This window comes from Esox lucius, chromosome 2, assembly GCF_011004845.1.
Source record: "Esox lucius isolate fEsoLuc1 chromosome 2, fEsoLuc1.pri, whole genome shotgun sequence".
NCBI classification, from domain to species: Eukaryota; Metazoa; Chordata; class Actinopteri; order Esociformes; family Esocidae; genus Esox; species Esox lucius.
The window spans coordinates 27214237-27236238 of record NC_047570.1 but is presented as its reverse complement, the minus strand read 5'-3'; the positions used below and the strand labels follow the sequence as shown (position 1 = coordinate 27236238).

The window sequence follows — 22002 nt, the reverse complement described above, 5'->3', positions numbered from 1 at the left end:
TAAGTCAGACATTAAAATGATGTACTTCGAATTGCTTTGTAACCCCTCGCAAACTCATGGGCATCAATCTTTCTTCAGAGGTCCTTGGGTAGAGCTTATGTTCTATGGTTAAAACCAAAGCAGTCCAAGTTCCTAATCTGTATGGAAGACTGGAACCTCCCAAGTTATACAATCATTTGTCATTATTTTCTCTTGTTTTGGCACATCTGATACTATTGTGTGATGGAAAAGACAGGGCTGTGCTAACTTTCCTGACATAAGGAAATGGCTTTCTGTTTATTTTAATAGCGTAATTGGATTCAAAGTTAATTTATTTTTGTGTCATTCTTTAGTCAGAAGAATGTGTTTAGACTTTAGCTCAAGTGTGTGTTTGTGTATATGATGATGTGTACTGGTCGTATCCAGGTAATCCTCAGTATCCTGGTACCTCCTGCGATCCTCCTCCTGGAGTATAAGTCCAAGGCAGAGATGTCCCACATCCCTCAGAGTCAGGACGCCCATCAGATGACCATGGAGGACAGTGAACACAACCTCCAGAACACAACTGAAGACATACAGATGGTCAGAGTCAATGTGACCTGCACTTTGTCTTAGTGATTATTTAGCCTTTTTTTTTACTGTGTTTTTCGGCTAACCTTGAGGCTGGTCCTGTCTGGGGAAATCCACTCAGAATGAGTGCAATGCATTGATGTTAGCAGTCCCACAGTGTAGACTGCCCTGTTGACTGGAGAGGGTTGTTTCATCAGGACGTGTTCAAGGAGGCGAGGGCGAATGACAACGTGGTGGTGAAGGACGAGGTGGAGATACAGGTCCGCTCCCGAAGACTTCCTCTGACCACCAAGTTCTACGCCTTCTACCACGCCCCCATCGTCAAGTTCTGGTTCAACACGGTAAGAAACCCTGGATGTTACCGCTATCCTCTCCATGTGAACTGGCCAGGAAAAGCTGGGAACGATCTTGTATGTGTTACTCTAGGACTAATATAATGGTCTGGCGTGAGACAATTATGCCCAGCTGGGATAGCTGATAACGCGACGCAAACTGTTTGTGTGAGACCTGGGCTAGCTGACATGGAATGGAACCAGTCTGTATCGAGTGGACAGAGAAGGGCTGGGGCATGTGTACTTTTCCAGCCCTCTACTTCCCATCCCCTGTGAGCTGCACACACACACCCCTGACCGCAGGCATTTTCCAGGTGCCCTGGCCTCACTGGCGTGCCCTGATAGCATCAGAATAGTGCTCCTTACCATAGCTGTAGCTGCTGCACCCAGATCAATGCTTATCTACCACACAATCAACAAGATTATGCTGACTGCCACATAATGATCCAGTTCTCACAGTGTATGTCACATCTCTTCGGTTGCCTCGGTCTCACCTTTGCCTGGTGCCTGCTTCAATCAGCAATGATCAGTCTCAATTTAGTCAGGCCCATCCAACACACACACCCACACACCCACACCCACACACACACACACACACACACACACACACACACACACACACACACACACACAAAACGAACCCCCGGGCCGTAGTTGGAATGGCTGATGTTTACATGGGACTGTATAATGACAGAGCTGCTAATTGCTTGGCAAAGTCACACCATGGTTACTATCTACATAAATCTTTTGGTAGGTGTAAATTGAAAAAGGGCTTTTTTTAGTCTCTGTGGTGACTATTTATAACTGGATCCTATCAAACGTTAATACTGTAGAAGGCGTGTTAGTACATGCCAGGTGGCAAAAAGGTATTGGTTTAATAAAAACTGAGCATACCTACTCACATGGAGTAAGTAGAATTACTTTGCTTGGCTCTGATTGTAATTAGGATTTGGCAGGTGTTGTAGTGGACGTGTCACTACTAAGGTGTGACTTTGCCCTGCTGAACTACCTGCACTTCAAATTCCTACAGTCAGGCCCAGTGTTGACCTCTAAAGAGACCTGTGGGATATTTTATGAAGCAGGGCCACAGTGTTGAGTTCTGAGTACAGTTCCGGATTTCTGAACAGTGTTGACCTTTGAATATAATTCCAGATTTCTGAACTTAAAATATATACTGTCTAGTACCAGTGAAATTTGACGATTGATTCGATTTGTTTTATAAGAAAATCAGATTTTCCAAAAAAAATTAATATATATACATATTTTTTGTATTTTATTTATTTGTAGCTATTTTACATAAAATGTTGTGTTTCTTTATAGCCTGGTAGAAATTTGTGCCTGTAGATGTTGGTGTAACATCCAGAGGGGTGGTGTTTGTGTGTCTCCTGGCTAGCTGGCGTATCTGGGCTTCCTGATGCTGTACTCGTTCGTGGTTCTGGTCCAGATGCCGGAGTTTCCATCTACTCAGGAGTGGGTGGTCATCCTCTACATATTCACCTACGCCATCGAGAAGATAAGAGAGGTGTGCAAACGCCAACCCAAAACATAGGATTGTCTTCAAAGTGTCTGTGTCAAGCCATATTCCGCGGCGTATCGGAAGCGCTATCCTTTTTTTGGGTACACTTGCCGATATCAATCAAGACCACTCGAGACACCAGTTAGCGAGTTAGTGTGTGCCTCGTTTTCTCTCAACCCCCCTTGGAGATTTGCAAGTGTGAAAACAATAGTGTTTTCCTCCAGAAAATAAATGGCCTGATTAGCATGCCCTGATTACACGAGTATAGTTCTCTCTATCATTACTGCAGTTGCTGCACCCAGGTCAATGCTTTTCTAACACACCGTTAACATGATTACATCTAGAACATGCAGGTGTGAATTCCAACATTATTGGAATTATTCTGCAAATAAGTTTTGTTATTCTCATTATCTCTTGTAATGTAAATAAGACCCTCAGTTTCCATCTAGGAACTTTTTGTGTCAATTCGACATGGTATCGCTTGCTCTGTAGGGTATCAGGCTGGTTACTGGATAAGCACTTCAGGATTGGTGTAGTTAATATCTTTAAAAGGGACATCACTTTCAGTGAATATCAGTCTACATTTTTATGAATTGTTTTATTTCTGTCTCTTTTTTTACCTTGTAGATATTTATGTCTGAAGCTGGGAAGATTAGCCAGAAGGTAAAAATCTGGTTCAGTGACTATTTTAACCTCTCAGACTTCGTGGCTATTGTCACCTTCTTTGTGGGATTTGGATTGAGGATAGGAGGCGAAGATATTGTCCCAGGACGGACTGTGTACTGCTTGAATATCATTTTCTGGTATGTAAGACTCCTAGACACACTGGCAGTCAACCAGCAAGCAGGACCATATGTGATGATGATTAGTAAAATGGTGAGTACTTTTATTTTTATGCTTTACTAATCAAATTTCTTAAAATTGTAAGTGTAAAGTGATTATCAATTTACAATGGCTTTGGAAAGTATTTTGATTCATTTACTTTCTTCACTTTCTGTTGTCTTATAGAATGAATTCATAATTGATTACATTTAGATTGATTTACATCAATCTTCGCACAATAGTCCATAGTGACAAAGTGGAAACAGGATTTTTTAAAAATATCCTGTGTCTTAATGTCTCTCCAACTTGTCTGTAGTCCACCTGCGCTTGATTAGACATGATTTAGAAAGGGTCTGAATACTCTATAAAGCCATTGTACGTCAATGTTTTCTATAATAGGATTAAAATGTAGAATATGAACATATTTAACGCGGAGCAACGTTGACATGACGGCCACATTTCTTCAGAAACTATTCTTAAGAAGTGGTCTCACTGTCTCAGACAAATCACTACCATTCCCAGTCCCAATCAAAAGCAGGTTTGTGTGTGGAGTTTAGGGGGTGGTGCACTGCTTTTCTTATCAAGCAGCTTAAAGTAGAAGCTTCTGTCTCCCCTATTTTGTTACTAAAAAGAAGTGTTCGCAAGATGGGACTGTTGAGATGGAAGTTGTTTTCAGAAGGATAATCATATGAATTTGGTTTCCCTTTAAAGTTACACCCTGGTCACATGATTAAAATCGCTGAGTGACCTCACCGTGTCTGAAAGTGACCTCACTTTGTCATGTCACCACTGATCACAATCCCAATTGAAATGTTATTTGGAAGGTGGGACTTGGAATGTAGTGACAATAATGTAAAAGTCTATTACGATTTTCTTTGAAGTTCTATGGACTGTTAGTGCTTGTTCTGTGTCAGAGACTTTACGTGTTTTCCATAGTGGCAATGATGTTACATAGCTGTTGGAATTTACGGAGCGTATCTCCCCAGATAAGCAAATCTAATTCAACGTAATTCAATGACTTGGCCAGGATTACAAACAATGTGTACTGTTGGCAGTTCTCAAGGACTGACAGTTGCTAATGCTTGCTTTAAATAGGGGTGGTAATGTTGTTATTGATACATTGATGTCATGGATAATATGCATGCATATATTTATTCCTCTAGGTGGCCAATATGTTTTATATTGTGGTGATCATGGTGGTGGTGTTGTTGAGTTATGGTGTGCCCCGGAAAGCCATCCTGTACCCAAACGAGGAGCCCAGTTGGAAGCTTCTCAAAGACGTGGTCTTCCAGCCGTACTGGATGATGTATGGGGAAGTGTATGCGTATGAAATTGATGGTAAGGAAGGCAAACCAGTAGGGGTGTAACGGTACACAAAAGTCACGGTTCGGTACAGTGGAAAAAAGACATGCAAAACAGAAGACGTTTTCCCTAACGGGAGACCTGAAGGATACCGGAGGGTCCTCCAGATCTGGCTTGTCGTTTGTGTTCGCCATATTTATTTACGAGGCTGCATAATATGTGCTAGGCTACTTCAGTTGCTAAGTTGCGGCTTCAAAATCCACCTCCGGGCTGGAACTCTGAGTTTAAACTTTTTGTTCAGTACACAAAATAGTAACGTGTATAGTTAAAACTAGCCTATATTCATTCAGTTCACAGCGCGTACCAAACCGAACGGCCTATACCGAACAGTAGGGAATGGGTATGTGTACCGTTACACTCCTATAAATCAGGTATTTACCTCTAGAGTTTTTTTTTTTTATTCTGGATTGTAACAACAGTTGATGTAATAACATTAATGTATGATTTTTTTTTTTATATATTTGTAGTAACTTATTTTTTGTTATCAAAACCAATTCTTGGAATAACTTGCCTGATAACATATATACACTCACCTAAAGGATTATTAGGAACACCTGTTCAATTTCTCATTAATGCAATTATCTAATCAACCAATCACATGGTAGTTGCTTCAATGCATTAAGGGATGTGGTCCTGGTCAAGACAATCTCCTGAACTCCAAAGTGAATGTCAGAATGGGAAAAGGTGATTTAAGCAATTTTGAGCATGGCATGGTTGTTGGTGCCAGACGGGCCGGTCTGAGTATTTCACAATCTGCTCAGTTACTGGGATTTTCACGCACAACCATTTCTAGGGTTTACAAAGAATGGTGTCAAAAGGGAAAAACATCCAGTATAAGGCAGTCCTGTGGGCGAAAATGCCTTCTTGATTCTAGAGGTCAGAGGAGAATGGGCCGACTGATTCAAGCTGATAGAATAGCAGCTTTGACTGAAATAACCACTCCTTACAACCGAGGTATGCAGCAAAGCAATTGTGAAGCCACAACACGCACAACCTTGAGGCGGATGGGCTACAACAGCAGAAGACCCCACCGGGTACCACTCATCTCCACTACAAATAGGAAAAAGAGGCAACAATTTACACAAGCTCACCAAAATTGGACAGTTGAGGACTGGAAGAATGTTGCCTGGTCTGATGAGTCTCGATTTCTGTTGAGACATTCAGATGGTAGAGTCAGAATTTGGCGTAAACAGAATGAGAACATGGATCCATCATGCCTTGTTACCACTGTTCAGGCCGGTGGTGGTGGTGTAATGGTGTGGGGGATGTTTTTTTGGCACACTTTAGGCCCCTTAGTGCCAATTGGGCATTGTTTAAATGCCACGGCCTACCTGAGCATTGTTTCTGACCATGTCCATCCCTTTATGACCACCATATACCCATCCTCTGATGGCTACTTCCAGCAGGATAATGCACCACGTCACAAAGCTCAAATCATTTTAAATTGGTTTCTTGAACATGACAATGAGTTCACTGTACTGAAATGGCCCCCACAGTCACCAGATCTCAACCCAATAGAGCATCTTTGGGATGTGGTGGAACGGGAGCTTCGTGCCCTGGATGTGCATCCCACAAATCTCCACCAACTACAAGATGCTATCCTATCAATATGGGCAAACATTTCTAAAGAATGCTTTCAGCACCTTGTTGAATCAATGCCACATAGAATTAAGGCAGTTCTGAAGGCGGAAGGGGGTCAAACACAGTATTAGTATGGTGTTCCTAATAATCCTTTAGGTGAGTGTAGATTTTCCGCACTTAATCACTATGAAATTGAACTCTGTTAATGTTAGTTACGGAAGCAATATGAAAGCATCCACAAGCATGGTGGCAAATGAAAGTGAACAGTTTAGCATGAGTATATAGTCAACAACATTGAGTATGAGGTTTGTTAAACCACAAGTGTAAGTATTTCAGTTCAATTACTTTGTGTTTGTTACTTTAGGAGTATTCCTGCATGATATGAAGTTTGTGTCAAATGGAGGCATATAGCACGTTATTCATAAATACTCAACCTTAAAATCCACCAGGAAATGTAATCCATTACATTTATCCTAAAGGTTATTACTTTATTGTTTTATAAATTAGAAGATATATTAATGTTAACAGGCTAGTTTATTACATTACATTATTACATTATCCGTTGTCACAAAGATTCTCTCAACAGCATGAGAGGTTGAATATTGTAAGAAAACGTAACCCCAGAAATCCTTGTCTTGTTTGAGTAAACACACCACCAGTCGCTTAATAGTAGTTTCGGGATGAGTGGTTGTGAGTGACTGTTGAGTTGCCTGGTTCTAAGTTGTGCTCCCTCGCTTCCTGCACCATCAAGACTTGAACATTCCAAAATCCTTGGTTAGATGATTCCCGACATCTTTCAAACGAGGCTTTTGGAAGACCTTGGGATTTTCTTATCACAATACTTGTTCAGGTGCAAATAATTTTGGACAATTCTAAAATCCTTGGTTGGACGATTCCAGAGTTTGATTGAGATTCTAGAAATCTTTCAACCGAGGCTTCTGGCTAAATGTTTTTAATCAAAAAGTATTCCATCCATGTAAATTGTTAGAACTGACAACATTTTGCCTAAGCACAGAATGCATCCATAAATACACGTTAATGTATATATACCCTAACCCTTTATCATCAAATAAAATGGCTGAAATTCAAATCTGGTTCATCAAAACAGGTGCTAATGATTAGAAAATAATTTGAGACTTGGTCTAGTTTGATCTTAACCATATGGGTTTGTGGTAACCCATTATGCAAAGATCAAAAAACCTGTCCAAGGCCATCTAAAGAAAAATAATGAATGCCCATAAGCCATTTCCAAGCAATTTGAAGTAAATCATTCCAATGTCTGACGTATAATCAACAAATGCTGAAAAGTCCACGCCACAGGGAATCTAAGTAGGACAGGTCGTCCCTCCAAATTCAGGCCAAGACTTGACTAAAAGATGCTGATTGAAGTCTCTAAGAACCCCAGAGTCACATCAAGGGGTCTGTAGGAGTCTCTAGCCACAGTCAAGTGTTGTGCATGAGTCAACTGTCAGAAAGAAAATGCACTAATTTGGTCTCCATGGGGGGTCTGAAAGGAAGACAGAATATCCAAACATGACTAACGTCTGCCAGACAACACCTGGTTAAAGAACGATGTGCTCTGAACAGATGAGTCAAAGGTGCAGTTATTTGGCTATAATGCCAGGCGCCATATTTGTAGAAAACAACACTGCTCTAGAACAGAACTATCCAGTTGTATGTGCTTACTTTTTGACATGACTGTATAACATATAAGTGCTTCAGAGTGTGATGTTAGATTTCATTATCAGACTGTGCCAATTGTCCACTTAACCTGTATTGTTTGCTTATCTAGTCAGCCCCACAAACCCTAAATGTTCTTCCCCAGACCAGGTTTTATTTGCTCCCGCAAAGTTTCATAGAACGTATATGCCTGCTGCACCAGAATAGCTAGAAAGAGGATGAACTGGGCCCAGGTGACAGTATCAGGGACATCACTAGACCTAGGCTATGGAGGCGCATGTATGTGAATGAAGGAGAGCGTGCTGTTTGTCATAGTGTGAGCTGTGGGGCTGTATGAGTGGATATTGGGTGTGTGAGGTATATACATCAAGTTGTTTGGAAACTGATGGCGAAGATGAGTTTATAGTATTGTCCATTTAATGTCAGTAAACCTATAAAGTTAGATGTTTTGTGTGTGTGTGTTAGTTACATCGGTCTCTGTGTTGTTTTGTGTGTGTTAGTTACATCTGTCTGTGTTGTTTTGTGTGTGTTGAGATTTTTGTAGCACTGTTGATGAGTGTGTCTGATGCAGTCCCCTTTCTCCACAGTGTGTGCCAATAACTCGGAAACTAATGTGAAATCACTATGCTCAGATACAGTGTGGATCACTCCTTTTTTACAAGCAGTCTACCTCTTTGTCCAGTACATACTGATGGTTAACCTTCTCATCGCCTTCTTCAAGTAAGATTACACATACACACACATACATGCGCACGCACACACCGGGTTCCACAGAGCTCTGTTCTGTAACCATTGATTCTCCTTATTATTAATTACTTACACTATCAGCTTTTTAATTTCTGCCATCCTTCTCTTCTCAGTAATGTGTACATCCAAGTGCAGTCAATCAGTAAACTGGTATGGAAGTATCAGCGGTATCATTTCGTCATGGCCTACCATGAGAAGCCAGTCCTCCCTCCACCACTCATCCTCCTCTCCCATCTTGTCTCTTTCTTCTCTTGCATCTGTCGCAAGAGGAAGAAGGACAGTCACTCTTATGGACCAAGTAAGTGAACGTCCTCCTTTAACTCCCTAAAATGACGATTACATAGAACCACGTGGTGTACAAAGAGAGCGGGAGGACCTAATACTGAACCCTGGGGGACCTTGGTAGTATATTATAGTACAAGACTGTAGGGATCTATTGTTTATCGATATAATGCGTTTTTGGAAAATCTGTGCTAATGGTTACGTTCAGATCTGTAATAAGTGAAAGAGAAATAATCATTCTCTCTGTCTCCCCCTCAATCCTCCCTCCAGAGTTGTTTTTAACTGAGGAGGATCAGAAGAAGCTCCATGACTTTGAGGAGCAGTGTGTGGAGAAATACTTCCATGAGAAAGATGACAAGTTCCACTCAGGGAGTGAAGAGCGCATCCGCCTCACCTCTGACCGGTAACTGTTACAATTTAATTGTACCTTCTTGTTGGCCGCAGCCGTCATGGAGTGTATCATAAGAGAATAGTCAGCTCTAGGGCAGCATATCAACCAAGCTCAATAGATCAACATTTTATAGTATTGTCCATTTTTCTTTTCTCTTTGCAGGGTTGAGACCATGTGTGTCCAGCTAAAGGAGGTCGGTAATAAGGTGAACTTTATCAAGCGTTCCCTACACACACTGGACTCCCAGATCGGCCACCTCCAGGACCTGTCAGCTCTGACTGTGGACACCCTGAAGACGCTGACTGCCCAAAGGGCCTCAGAGGCCAGCAAGGTGCACAACCAGATCACTAGAGAGCTCAGTCTGTCGAAGAACGTTGCCCCCACATCCCAGGACCCTACACCATGTGCCGGGCCTCATTCCAAGGGGGTCAAACGGAGTGTGGGGGCCTTCTTTGGTTCCTCGTTTCCCCAGGCGTCAGGTGTGGTGGTGGGTGGCAACATGGCTGATTCTCTGTTTGGTAGTGCAGTGGAAGGAGGATTGGAGATACTGGGGCTGGGGAGAAGGCCTCTTGGGATTGGACCTGGGTTCTTACCTGGCCTGGGGATGGGGCTGGACCCAAACCCCCCGTTGAGGCTCAGTCCTCAGGAGCGGAAAGGAGACTTGGCTGGCCTGGGGCACCATGCTACTGCTGCTATAGAGGCCGGACCCTTCACTGGTGGAAGTGCCAGCGCCTTCTCCCTCAGCCCAGCTCCACCGCCCCCCACTGTCACTCCTCCAGAACTGCGCCTGCGTGGCCACTCTTTCACGCAGCGGCAACTGACCCGTCCAGAGCAGCCGGTCCTCACCGACTGTCCCTCCAGCCTGCCCAGCGTGCCCTCTCCCGGGGCTGCCTTTTATGTTAGCTCAGTCCCCTCTCATCCCTCCGGTTCCAGTCACCCAGACCTCAACCTGGCTCTGCCGAACAAAGACAGAACCTCTGCTTCCACCTCTGCCACTGAGGAGTTTGGTGCATTTGTCGGTGAGTAGTCTTGTGAGGAGAAAGAAATACAACAATCGAGAGGAGAACACTATCATACTTTACCCTTTATGATAGGAATTGCGGGATTGTAACTTTGGTCATGTTATGGGCACCTTTTATACATAGAAATATTTACTCCAATGTCAGTGCTGTGCATTTCCCCTCAGTCGCACATAATCGCTTGCCGTTCCGTTAGTGACGCCTTTGCTGTTTTGACCAATCAGTTACTTTAAGCTGGGAGAATTGTGAAGTTCAAGGAAGTACACAAACATAGTGATTGGATGTTAGCTTTTTAGGAAAGAAAAAAACAGACCAGTTGTCACTATAGAAATCAATGTGATGTATGTCCCTTCATACCGTAATGTAAACCTAGAGGGAAGGTTCCATCAAAAGGTCAAGGGAACGTAGCGGCTGGAATGTGTGATTTCTGCAGGAGTTCACGGACCGAGACAATGATTGAGATCTCAGTTTTGTTTCATTGCCGGACTGCGTAAGCGGAGCTGGCTAAGAAGAGCGAATGTCTCTTACTGACTGATTGACTGACTGCCCCTTGTAAAATAGCGTAGTGGTTAGAGAAGTGGATTTGTGAACTATAGGTCCCGAGTTCGTATCTCCTCGTAGGCGAAGTGATGTATGCATTATGAATTATTCCATATAGACGAAAACTTCGCTGCCAACTTCGCTGGCTGAAATGAAATAGCTTTGGCAGACTCCCTAGCAATTGCACAATTCTTATGACTATTCCAGTAAGTTAGTAGATACCGGTAAAGCTTATTACTGACTAATACGCTGTTAAAACGGCCAGTGGCAAACGGCATACATAGACACTATTTGTGGGGGAGGTAAACTTAGTAAGGAACGTTAGTCGGTTTAACTGTATCAATGTCATTCACGAATGGCCAATTAACTATTAAAACGGCCAGTGGCAAAAGAGGATTTGTTCAGGATATACAGAAGCCTCTTGTCTATACAAGTGGTCTATAAGTGGTGTCGTGGTTAACGAACACAGCCTTTCGCGTTGGCGACCCGGGTTTGAATCTCGAGATGGCAACTCTGTCTATTGCGGGCCAGCTGAACTAGGCTTGCCTGGTTTCTTGTTTTGGTCAAGGCACTGCAGGCGTGTTACAACGATCGCCAAGCTCTGACAACCCAATACATTCACAACCAAATGTTCATTTAAATTATATCTACATGTTATTTAAATTGAAATGTTGTTTGGGTACATTTCCTTTATTTGGAATAGGACCTTTGATTTCTTTGGTTAAACCGTTTGCGAAATGGAAATAGGGAGGTCCTTACTGGATTCCAATGACACAATGTTAATGTGGATCCTGGTTTTTGCTCAATTCCTTTTCAATTCTGCAAAATGTTTGCATTTATTTAAAATGTCAAGATGAGACAGTTCTCAACAAAAAAAAGCATTTAACCTTTTGGCTTTCCAGGACCAGTCCCTAACCCCTGTTGAGATGCTGTCGGATTAATACATTGTTTTGGTCCTTCAGGTCATAAAGAAAATCTTCACTTGGACCTGCAGTGCTCATTCCCCAAGGACATCTCCTCCTCAGCCTCCTCTTCCAGACAGCTCAGCCCAGCCACACGGCCCAGAGAACAGGTACAACAAGAGTGTCAATATGTTTGTCATGTGTAGAGGCAGTGGTCTTCTTTCCATTTACCAGAATAGAACAGGGTGGCCATTTAGGTATGGTTAATGTATTTCCTTGAAACATCACAGAGACACTCATCAGAGAGCTGAATTTCTTAATGGCTTTCTGTCTAACCACATTTGTCCCTGCAAATCCTTCTACAGAAAATCTAGATCTCATCAGCACGGGTCGGAGGAAATAGCTACTAGATACCGATGTTTTTGTGTCGTTCTCTGTCTGCAGGGTCATCCAGAAGTCCATGGTAATATGAGGACAGTCAACTCATATGCTGGCTTCACTGAGTTTGACCGAAGTCCCTCTTTCCTCCACCCCGACTCCTGTAAGTCAAGGAAGATGGATTGTGCTGCTAGATATGTGAATACTGTGCCTGGTCCTGGCATGTCTCCTGTGTGTAGTAGCTGCAGGTTAACTGTATTTGGTTTTGGGTCCCTGCAGCTCTGAGTAAGAGAGAGAGAAGCAGAGTGTCCGCAGAAGACATCCTCGCCCACGAAGACCCACGAGCCGCTGTGCTACTGGTGATAACTGTTGTGTTGACTGTCTCACACTTCTTCAGGTCCTTATATCACTACTGACTGACTGACTGCCCTGTTTTCCTTCCACCCTCAGGAGAGGGTTCAGGTCAAATCCGCCCAGGCCAGCAGTCTGTAAGTACCAATCATTTACATTCATATCTTCACCCTTGTTTTTCAGCTGCCGTCCACTTAACCATATAGACCTGGATCTTACAGTCCTGGAAATGAGCTGAGTAGATTGATTTCCCTATAGCCCGGGTGTAGCAGAGCAGTGGTTCATAACCAGGGGGTCCCAGTGTCCTGTGGGATGGGGGACCTTCCTTAGTTTGAGGAGTACATGGTGTGTGTTTTTACAGAAATGTACAGTTACCATGAAGCGTCCACCAGGGTGATGCTGCTACTGGTGCCGATGCAGCTCCTTCAGTATTCAGTTGGGTGGAGCCAGTCCCTCTTTAACACACTACAGTTACCGGGGGGAGGGGCTACTTCACAAATTGGCCTGGTATTCCATGATGGTGAAGATTAAAAATTCAGTGTTGAATGTAAATATCAGCTTTAATGTTTTTTTTATTAGGTTTGTTTCCAAGCCTGTGATGCAAACATCAGCAGTCTCAATCAGCACTAACCGTAAACACTGATGATACCCACTGATACTCTGCTCACTTCTACACATCTCTCAAGTCCTCAGAGAAGGAAGGAGACTGGCATAAGGTGTTTTGCTGCCAAACAATGCGCATAGGAATCCTTCATGTTTTTTGCTTCACATGTATCATTTTTGAGAAACAAAGAAAAGTTGAAAAAAATGATACAGTTAGGACCAGAAATCTTTGGACACTGACACAATTTTCCTTATTTTGGCTTTTTACACCACCACAATGGATTTGAAATGGAAAAACCGAGATGCAATTGACGTGCAGACTTTCAGCTTTAATTCAAGGCATTGATCAAAATATCATATGAAACGTTTAGGAATTGCAACCATTTTCCTACACAGTCAAATGAACAATAAATAGAATGTTCATTTTTAATACTTTGTCAAGAATCCTTTGCAGGCAATTATTTCTTGATGTCTGGAACGCATGGACCTCACCAAACTTTTCTTTACCATGGAAAGGATCCTGCGATCAACTACCACCGTTGTCTTCCGTGGACGTCCGGGCCTTTTTGTGTTGTAAAGCTCACCAGTGCATTATTTATTTCTCAGAATGATTTGGCCACTCCTAATGTTCCTGCTATCTCTCTGATGGATTATTATTAATTTGTTTTGCAGTCTAAGGATGGCCTGTTTCACTTGCTTTGAGAGCTCCTTTGACCGCATGTTGTGGGTTCACAGCAACAGCTTCCAAATGCAAATGCCACACCTGGAATCATCTCCAGACCTTTCACCTGCTTAACTGATGAAGAAGAAAATGAAGGAATAGCCCGCACCTGTCCATGAAACAGCTTTTGAGTCAATTGTCCAATTACTTTTGGTCACTTGAAAAAGAGGGGGCTACATATTAAAGACCTGTACTTCAAAAACACTTCCTCCAATTTGCATGTGAATACCCTCAAATTAAAGCTGAGAGACTGCTCTTTTAAGCCCTGATTAATAATTTAACTGGAACTTGAATGTTTTTTGGTGAACAGCCAAAATAACGACTTGTGTCAGTGTCCAATTGTCTTCAGACCTAACTGTACATGTCCGCTACTTGAGTGATGGACCGGTACTGGGAACGGCAGGCATGGCACTGGGGTGGAAGCACATTGGTGTCAATTAGAATACGGTGTCCAAATAAGAGAGCAAGGGTACATTTCTAAATGGTGTTGTGTGTTAGTGGGGCTCTGCAGGGAAAATATGTTTGGAACCCGTGTAGTATAATACATAAGATCAGTGTTCCCACTGGGCCCAGCTGGGCTTATCGTTGTCATGATGACAGTGAACTACTTTCCAGTCATATTCCCAAGACCGCAGTTAGTGTCAGGTGTGTGCGTGCGTGCGTGCGTGCGTGTTGTTTTGTATCTTCTGTCAAGGAGACATTTTACGTCCGTTGTGCATTCTCTCTCTTTCTCTCAGCAGGACCCCAGGGGAGGACCCGGGACTAAATGGTAGGTCTTTACTGGAACTTAGTCTTGGCTAATGCTGTAATTTGTTCCTGATGAATTTTTGGAGATGAACAAGATTACAGACCTATCTGGTCATGTGTTGCTGACTGATGGTATAAGGATTTCTTCTCTCATTCCTCTTAGCTGCGGCTTGTCTCTTCAGACACACCCACCTGGGGAGCAGGAAGGACTGTAAGTGGTTGTAAAATATTACTTAAACTGCCACAAACTGAGTGTGCCCTAGCTACTTTTATTTCTTTGTGAATTATCCCTTTTAACTATTAACTCACTGAAATAGAATTATGTATAATTTGTTCTCAAGTATCCCTTCAGCTGCATCTTACTCATTGTGAACTGTCCCTTTAACTAATAATGCTAAGTGTACACTACACAACTTCTAACAATCTCCACATTACTGAGCCTCTCTCATTAAACATCTTTCCTTTGATTTTGTCTTGACAATGTGGTGGTGCACGCTTGCACAGATGGGATTTGGGTCACACTGTAAGATTTCTCACTAGCTATGTCGTGAGTATTCGCGCTGTGTGGCGCACACAACTGTGATGATATAGTTTAACATGGCAGTAATGCCTGTGGCTCAAGCCTGAAACCTTTCAAGCAGGTGTTCAGTGTTTCAGTCAGACTTTCGGCGTTGGCGTATCTAGCCAATGCATTTTGAATTGAATGACGTTACATGTGATCAGCAATGCTGTAACGGCACTTTAACAATAGAGCCGTCTATAATAGAGAATCAGGCCCTGTCATTGGCCTTTAGCTGCTAAGGAGTGCCTCCTTTGAATCGAATGACTGTGGCTATACGACTCCTGCTTCATCATGTCTCATTGCACCACCAAAGCTCCAAGAATCCCTGAGGTTTAGTTTTGGGTGACCGACGGCCATTCAATTCTGTCTTGTGAATGGAAATACGAAGGGAAAATGTTTGGGGTTCTGGACGATGGCAAAGCGACGTGATGACTACTGGAGCTGTAGAGTAACATTTGGGCACACGTTTGAACCCATTGAAGACCACTCGTCATCACTGCTTGCGTCCACACAGTCTGGTTTCCCTTTTGCATCTGCGACGGGTTTCCTGGGTCAGAGTGGTGTAGTGTACACAGCATAACTCATTGTGATGTATCCATGTACTACTAACTCAATGTAATTATTTATTATTTCTCCTCTTCCATACATGCGTTTTTCTTTTTGTTTCTTTATCTTTTCTTTTTTTACTTGTACTTTTATTAGCAAATGTCATGAGAGGAGAGCTTGCAAGTAAGCATTTCATTGTATTGTTTATACTTGCAGTGAACCAAATCAGATATATCCCTTCAATTTGATTGGAGTTTATTTAAAAAATATTTTTTCTTTCTCCTGCAGCAATTGGTTCACCTTTCAAGCCAATGGAAAGCTACCAATACTCAGGTGTGTTTAAAGCCTTAATGTTGCTCCTGTCAAATCCTGTTCCGCACTACATGGAGCTGGACAGGGAAGGCAACATGGAGGGCTGGAACACTCCTGGTTTTAGTTTCTGCCTGCTATTAAGTTTGAATTAGTCCCTGATTTTGAAACTGTGAAAACCAGAGGTGCTTTCAGCCCACATCTGCCTTGTTCTGGAGTGGGATATTATTCACATAGCGTCGTTCTGCCGTTTATTGTGTGTTCTGACGCTTTGTGCGCGTCTCCATCCCTGCAGCTGTGGAGCGTAACAACCTGATGAGGCTGTCTCAGAGCATCCCGTTCACCCCAGTGCCACCTAGAGGTATGAGACGGTATTGCATATCCCTTTCATCCAAATGCCTATTTTTTTTTTTTTGCACCATCTTTTATGCTCAAACACACGCACTACTGTCTTAATGTTGCCCTGTGCAGGTGAGCCAGTGACAGTTTATCGTCTGGAAGAGAGCTCTCCCAACACCATCAACAACAGCATGTCTTCCTGGGCTCAGAAAGGTCTCTGTGCCAAAATAGAATTCCTCAGCAAGGAAGAGATGGGAGGGGGGCTGCGAAGAGCACTCAAGGTACAGTTGTACAAGTCTGGGTGGGGTCACTACCGTGTAGTCATATGGTTGTACAAGTCTGGGTGGGGTCACTACCATAGGGGACCCCCTTTTAGTTGTAACTTATTTAACCAGGTATGTTTCCAGAATACTTGCAGTGTGCATTACTGTCCTACTCTACTGTACTACAGGTGCTGTGTACGTGGTCAGAGTATGACATTCTGAAGCCAGGTCACCTGTACATTGTTAAGTCCTTCTTACCAGAGGTGGTCCAGACCTGGCAGAGCATATACAAGGAGGACACTGTGTTGTTGCTTTGTCTCAGGGTAGGGAAGAACTGTATACACACACACACACACACACCGGCACACCTCCCTTCTCTGTATCTGTCCTTTCTCTGCTCGGTTTATTCAAGGCAGTTTAATGTAACTTTCAGGTTCTCTCATTTGTTAATGATGGCTCACACATCTGGCCCAATTTTGACAACTAAGGTGAATGCAGTACCTTCGGAAGGATTCAGACCCCTTTAATTTCTCCACATTTTGTTGTTATTATTATGCCCTCCCCCAAAAAAACAAATATATCTATATATCTATATATCTATATATCTATATATCTATATATCTAGATAGATAGATAGAGAGATAGATGAGAGATAGATGAGAGATAGATAGAGAGATAGATAGAGAGATAGATAGATAGATGAGAGATAGATGAGAGATAGATGAGAGATAGATGAGAGATAGATGAGAGATAGATGAGAGATAGATGAGAGATAGATGAGAGATAGATGAGAGAGATAGATATAGATAGATAGATATAGATAGATAGATATAGATAGATAGATAGATAGATATAGATAGATAGATATAGATAGATAGATAGATAGATAGATATAGATAGATAGATAGATAGATAGATAGATAGATAGATAGATAGATAGATAGATAGATAGAGATAGATAGATAGATAGATGATAGATAGATAGATAGATAGATAGATGATAGATAGATAGATATAGATAGATGAGAGATAGATGAGAGATAGATGAGAGATAGATGAGAGATAGATGAATAGATAGATAGATATAGATATAGATAGATAGAGATAGATAGATATAGATAGATAGATAGATAGATATAGATAGATAGATAGATATAGATAGATAGATAGATAGAGAGAGAGAGATAGATAGATAGATAGATGAGAGATAGATGAGAGATAGATGAGAGATAGATGAGAGATAGATGAGAGATAGATGAGAGATAGATGAGAGATAGATGAGAGATAGATGAGAGATAGATGAGAGATAGATGAGAGATAGATGAGAGATAGATGAATAGATAGATGAATAGATAGATGAATAGATAGATAGATAGATATAGATAGATAGATAGATATAGATAGATATAGATAGATATAGATAGATATAGATAGATATAGATAGATATAGATAGATATAGATAGATAGATATAGATAGATATAAACTTTTTAAAAATGTTTTACCATTGAAGTATTCCTAAAAAAAAATTGTAGTTTGTAGAAGCACCTTTGGCAGCAAATGCGGGTATGATTCTACACACTTGGATTTGAACAGTTTCTCCCATTCTTGAATTTCCTCTGATTGGATGGGGCGCTTTGGTGAACTGCTATCTTCAGGCTGGCTGTTCTAGTCCGGGCTGTGACTGGACCACTAAAGGACATCCATTGTCTTGATTGCGTGCTTCCAGTCTTTGTCATGCTGAATGATTAATCTTTCTTTGGTCTGAGGTACTGTGCAGTCTGGATCAGGTTTTCTTAAAGGACTTCTCAGTATTCAGCTTTGTTAATCTTTCCCTCAACCCTGACCCAGTCTCCCAGTCCCTACTGCTGAGATGCATCCCCATAGCATGATGGTCCCCCCCACCATGCTTCACTGTAGGGACTTTTTTTTAGACATAGAGCTTGGTGTTCAGGACTGAGTTGATTTTGGTTTCATCAGACCAGAGAAACCTCTGTCCTTTAACTGCTATTTTACAAACTCCAAAGGGCATGTTATATGCTTTTTACTCAATTTATGAAGTGCTGCAGAGATGGGTGTACCTCTGGAAGGTTTCCGCATCTCTGCAGAGAAATTCTGAAGCCTTTCTTTGTGAAAAATGATATGCTGCACCGACAAAGATAGCTCAACACAATATTACCAATATTAGAGGACAGAACATTTCCACTTTGACCAATAATCAATGACGTGGGCACATAAAAACACATTAATCAGTCAAATATATTGTACTTTAACAACATACATGTCAGTTATGCGCATTGTCAGGATTTATAAAATGACATTGACTGAACCATTGGGGTGATGCTTCAGAGTATCATGTTTACTGTTGCATTGTCCATTTGTTTTTTTCACAGGAAATTCAACAGCAGAGAGCTGCACAGAAACTGACATTTGCCTTTAACCAAATCAGGCCCAAGACAATCCCTTATTCTCCCAGGTAAACACTCACATTTCACTCCAGATTGGTCCCTTCTCATACAGTATGAGCGCTACTTTCTGAATATTTGCTGTTTTGGTTTTATTGCACTGTCCATTAGTCACCAGTTGATTTGATGTAGACTAATACATGTACTACAGTAACACTGGTCATGTATCTCTCCTCGCTCTAGGTTTCTGGAGGTATTTCTGTTGTACTGTCACTCAGCAGGCCAGTGGTTCGCCATAGAGGAGTGCATCACTGGAGAGTTCCGGAAGTTTAACAATAACAACGGGGATGAGATCATCCCGACCAACCTCCTGGAAGAGACCATGCTGGCCTTCAGCCACTGGACATATGAGTACACCAGGGGAGAGCTGCTAGTGCTTGACCTACAAGGTAATACGCAACCCTACGTACCTAACTTGTAGGCTTTAGCCCTTGACCTTTCAGTGACCGAACTACAATTAGGGGAGAGCTGCTATAGCTGGACCATCAATGTAATAGTGATGTCCAATCCCTCATCTCCAAATTGAAATCAGACGAACCTCTCTGACGTTTCCTGTACTGGATATATAAGTACACCAGTGCAGAGCAATGCTGGGCTGGTCATAATCCTGTGCGCTAGAAGTCCTTGTAACTGTGTAACTGTGTGTGTTTGTGTGTTTTTAGGTGTGGGGGAGATTCTCACTGATCCATCTGTCATAAAGAGTGGTGAGAAGGGGTATGTAAGCCCTGTTTTTTATTGTATTCTAATCTGTTGATCACACGATATTCACTCCATTTATAATGCTCATGTTGTAACATAATACTATATGTCTCAGAATAACAGTGAACAAATGCTTTAATACACTGTTCTTGTTAAATGTATTGCATTATCCTAAGTCACCTTTTGCTGAACTTTAAATATGTATTTGATATCATCAGTGAATACAGCTGGTTAGACGAAATTGCCTGTTTATCTAACATCAACTGAATATTTTCAAGCTCTTTGTTAGGTTTGTCAGTGAATGCCAGTGCATAACCACATGGGTTTTTCTGAATGAAATTCCACAGAGGTGTGTCTGTGCTCACTGGCGTAAATGAAGGAGAATAACAAGGGCGACAGCTAGTTAATGACTATCTAATGTTCCCGACTGTAGGTCATATGACATGATATTTGGTCCTGCCAACCTGGGAGACGACGCCATCAGAAACTTCCGGGCTAAACACCACTGCAATTCCTGCTGCAGGAAACTCAAACTTCCCGGTAGACGGCTCTCTGTTTTTCTGTTGCGTCAGTGTGTGTCTTACTATGGAGACGCGCTTCGCTTCTCTTGCCGTGCGGACAGGGCAGTGTGGTTGAGAGGGGACAATGCTGAGCCAATTAAAAGACTCCGCAATGGCTATGTGTTCGAAGATATGTCTGTCTCATATCTCTCCTCTCCCCCGTTTCTGTTTAGATCTGAAGAGAAATGAATACACACCAGACAAACTAATGCTGCCTCAGGACGAATCACATGACCCTGGAAGCGGGACCCGCCACTCAATGCGGCTCATGCTTTAATCCTATTGGACAGAGCCAGAAAGAAGAGTGCTGTGATTATATGGGTGACTTCCGAGAGAGGAGGAATGAGGAAGGAGTGTGCACGCGCACCTCATCAAAACAACTGGAAGAGCATGCGTTTCCATGGAGACCAGTGCCTGCATGCAGAACAATGTGATGTTTGTATCTATCCCGCCAGAAACTGTGTCCAACCAAGCCAGTCAGCAACCAAGTTATTATTATTTTTTTTTATTTGTAAATCGGAATGGAGCTTTTAAATGTATTTTACTACAAGTTTATATATGAATGAGTATATAAAAAAAATATATAAATGGCTATCAACAGGTACACTATCATCGCTTAAAGAGGGTCTAGTATTTATTCTGAACTATGAAAGTTGCCTATAAACTAAAGCAACATTAAAGTGCATTGTCTGTGTCTACAGCTGATCCCAGGGTTAGCTGGCTGAGATACCATCTGCAACACTTAATGCAGAATGTCGCCAGATACTTTTTATAAATGTAAAATACATGTAACATTAAGGCATTTTTTGGTTCATATTTAATGAGAATACATTAATTTTTAAATCTTGTAAAATATGGGCAGATTGCAATGCAACTTTTACAGTACATATATGTAATACTTTTATTGTGTTGAACTCTTCTGAAATGTGTCCACCAAAAATTGCTGATAGATTTTAAATGTTACAACGCTGGTACTTTTATTATTATTATTACTATGTCATCACATATTGTATGCGCATATGCCAATTTAGTGTATCTTATAGATACTGATATGGCACTCAAACTGAATAAGATGATATTTTATGCAGGGGGGTATTACTGTATACATTTTCTACCATATAACATTTTAATAAAAAGGACAAAGTATCATACAGCCCATTCCTGGTACAGTGAGTGAGTGAGTGGCTGATTCTCTGTGGTATTTGCGATGTGGCTGTAAATGCACCATAAATCCCAAACCAGCCCCTCGTCTGCCAAATTGCTGTGGGGACCCTTGGTCACTTGTTGCTGACGAGACCATGCATAAGTGAGATTCCAGAAAACCGTGATTACATTTTGGCACACTTGTCTCCCGAGGAAAAAGGTGATATTGCTGCACTGCCTTTTGAATGTCTTCACTTGTTTTTAGATGTGCAATCGCCGACAAATATTCTAGACCAGAGAATGACGTTAATGTTAGGGAATCAAGTGAATGCTGAAAACTGAGAAATGGCCACTTTGGAGAGATCTGATTCATTTTGGTTTGGCTTGAGAATTACAGTGATAGTAAACCAAAATATTGAAAATGTAGTTAGTGAAATTAGGTTTTGAATTCTGCTTTGTTATACCTAGTTAATTGCCAATGTAGTCCCCTAATGCCTTATTGTTAACTAGCAGAGTCCCATGGAAAGACACTAGTTGGACTTGGTTTTCATTTGCATTGGTTGCCTTTCTAGTTCGGTTGTCTCATGGGTGCAT

General features: G+C 41.9%; 1 protein-coding gene across 3 annotated transcripts in view; it reads left to right on the top strand.

The window, feature by feature from the left end:
• LOC105022650 (transient receptor potential cation channel subfamily M member 7) overlaps positions 1 to 21438 on the top strand; it is a 49762-nt gene extending 28324 nt beyond the window's left edge. Inside the window, exons 18-42 of one of the 3 annotated variants that reach the window (XM_029124499.2) lie at positions 406 to 561; positions 747 to 890; positions 2275 to 2403; positions 3025 to 3273; positions 4383 to 4557; positions 8430 to 8562; positions 8703 to 8887; positions 9142 to 9274; positions 9425 to 10281; positions 11784 to 11893; positions 12168 to 12264; positions 12381 to 12460; positions 12552 to 12589; positions 14517 to 14545; positions 14687 to 14734; positions 15788 to 15814; positions 15920 to 15964; positions 16236 to 16301; positions 16412 to 16560; positions 16731 to 16865; positions 18935 to 19017; positions 19190 to 19395; positions 19669 to 19720; positions 20139 to 20245; positions 20439 to 21438. In XM_029124499.2, coding sequence (XP_028980332.1) covers positions 406 to 561; positions 747 to 890; positions 2275 to 2403; positions 3025 to 3273; positions 4383 to 4557; positions 8430 to 8562; positions 8703 to 8887; positions 9142 to 9274; positions 9425 to 10281; positions 11784 to 11893; positions 12168 to 12264; positions 12381 to 12460; positions 12552 to 12589; positions 14517 to 14545; positions 14687 to 14734; positions 15788 to 15814; positions 15920 to 15964; positions 16236 to 16301; positions 16412 to 16560; positions 16731 to 16865; positions 18935 to 19017; positions 19190 to 19395; positions 19669 to 19720; positions 20139 to 20245; positions 20439 to 20542 — 3537 coding nt within the window. In that variant the 3' untranslated portion in view covers positions 20543 to 21438. Of the gene's footprint in view, positions 1 to 405; positions 562 to 746; positions 891 to 2274; positions 2404 to 3024; positions 3274 to 4382; positions 4558 to 8429; positions 8563 to 8702; positions 8888 to 9141; positions 9275 to 9424; positions 10282 to 11783; positions 11894 to 12167; positions 12265 to 12380; positions 12461 to 12551; positions 12590 to 14513; positions 14546 to 14686; positions 14735 to 15787; positions 15815 to 15919; positions 15965 to 16235; positions 16302 to 16411; positions 16561 to 16730; positions 16866 to 18934; positions 19018 to 19189; positions 19396 to 19668; positions 19721 to 20138; positions 20246 to 20438 lie in introns of all 3 variants that reach the window. The other 2 variants (XM_029124498.2, XM_029124500.2) reach the window with 2 other exon arrangements.
• The last annotated feature ends 564 nt before the right edge of the window (positions 21439 to 22002 follow it).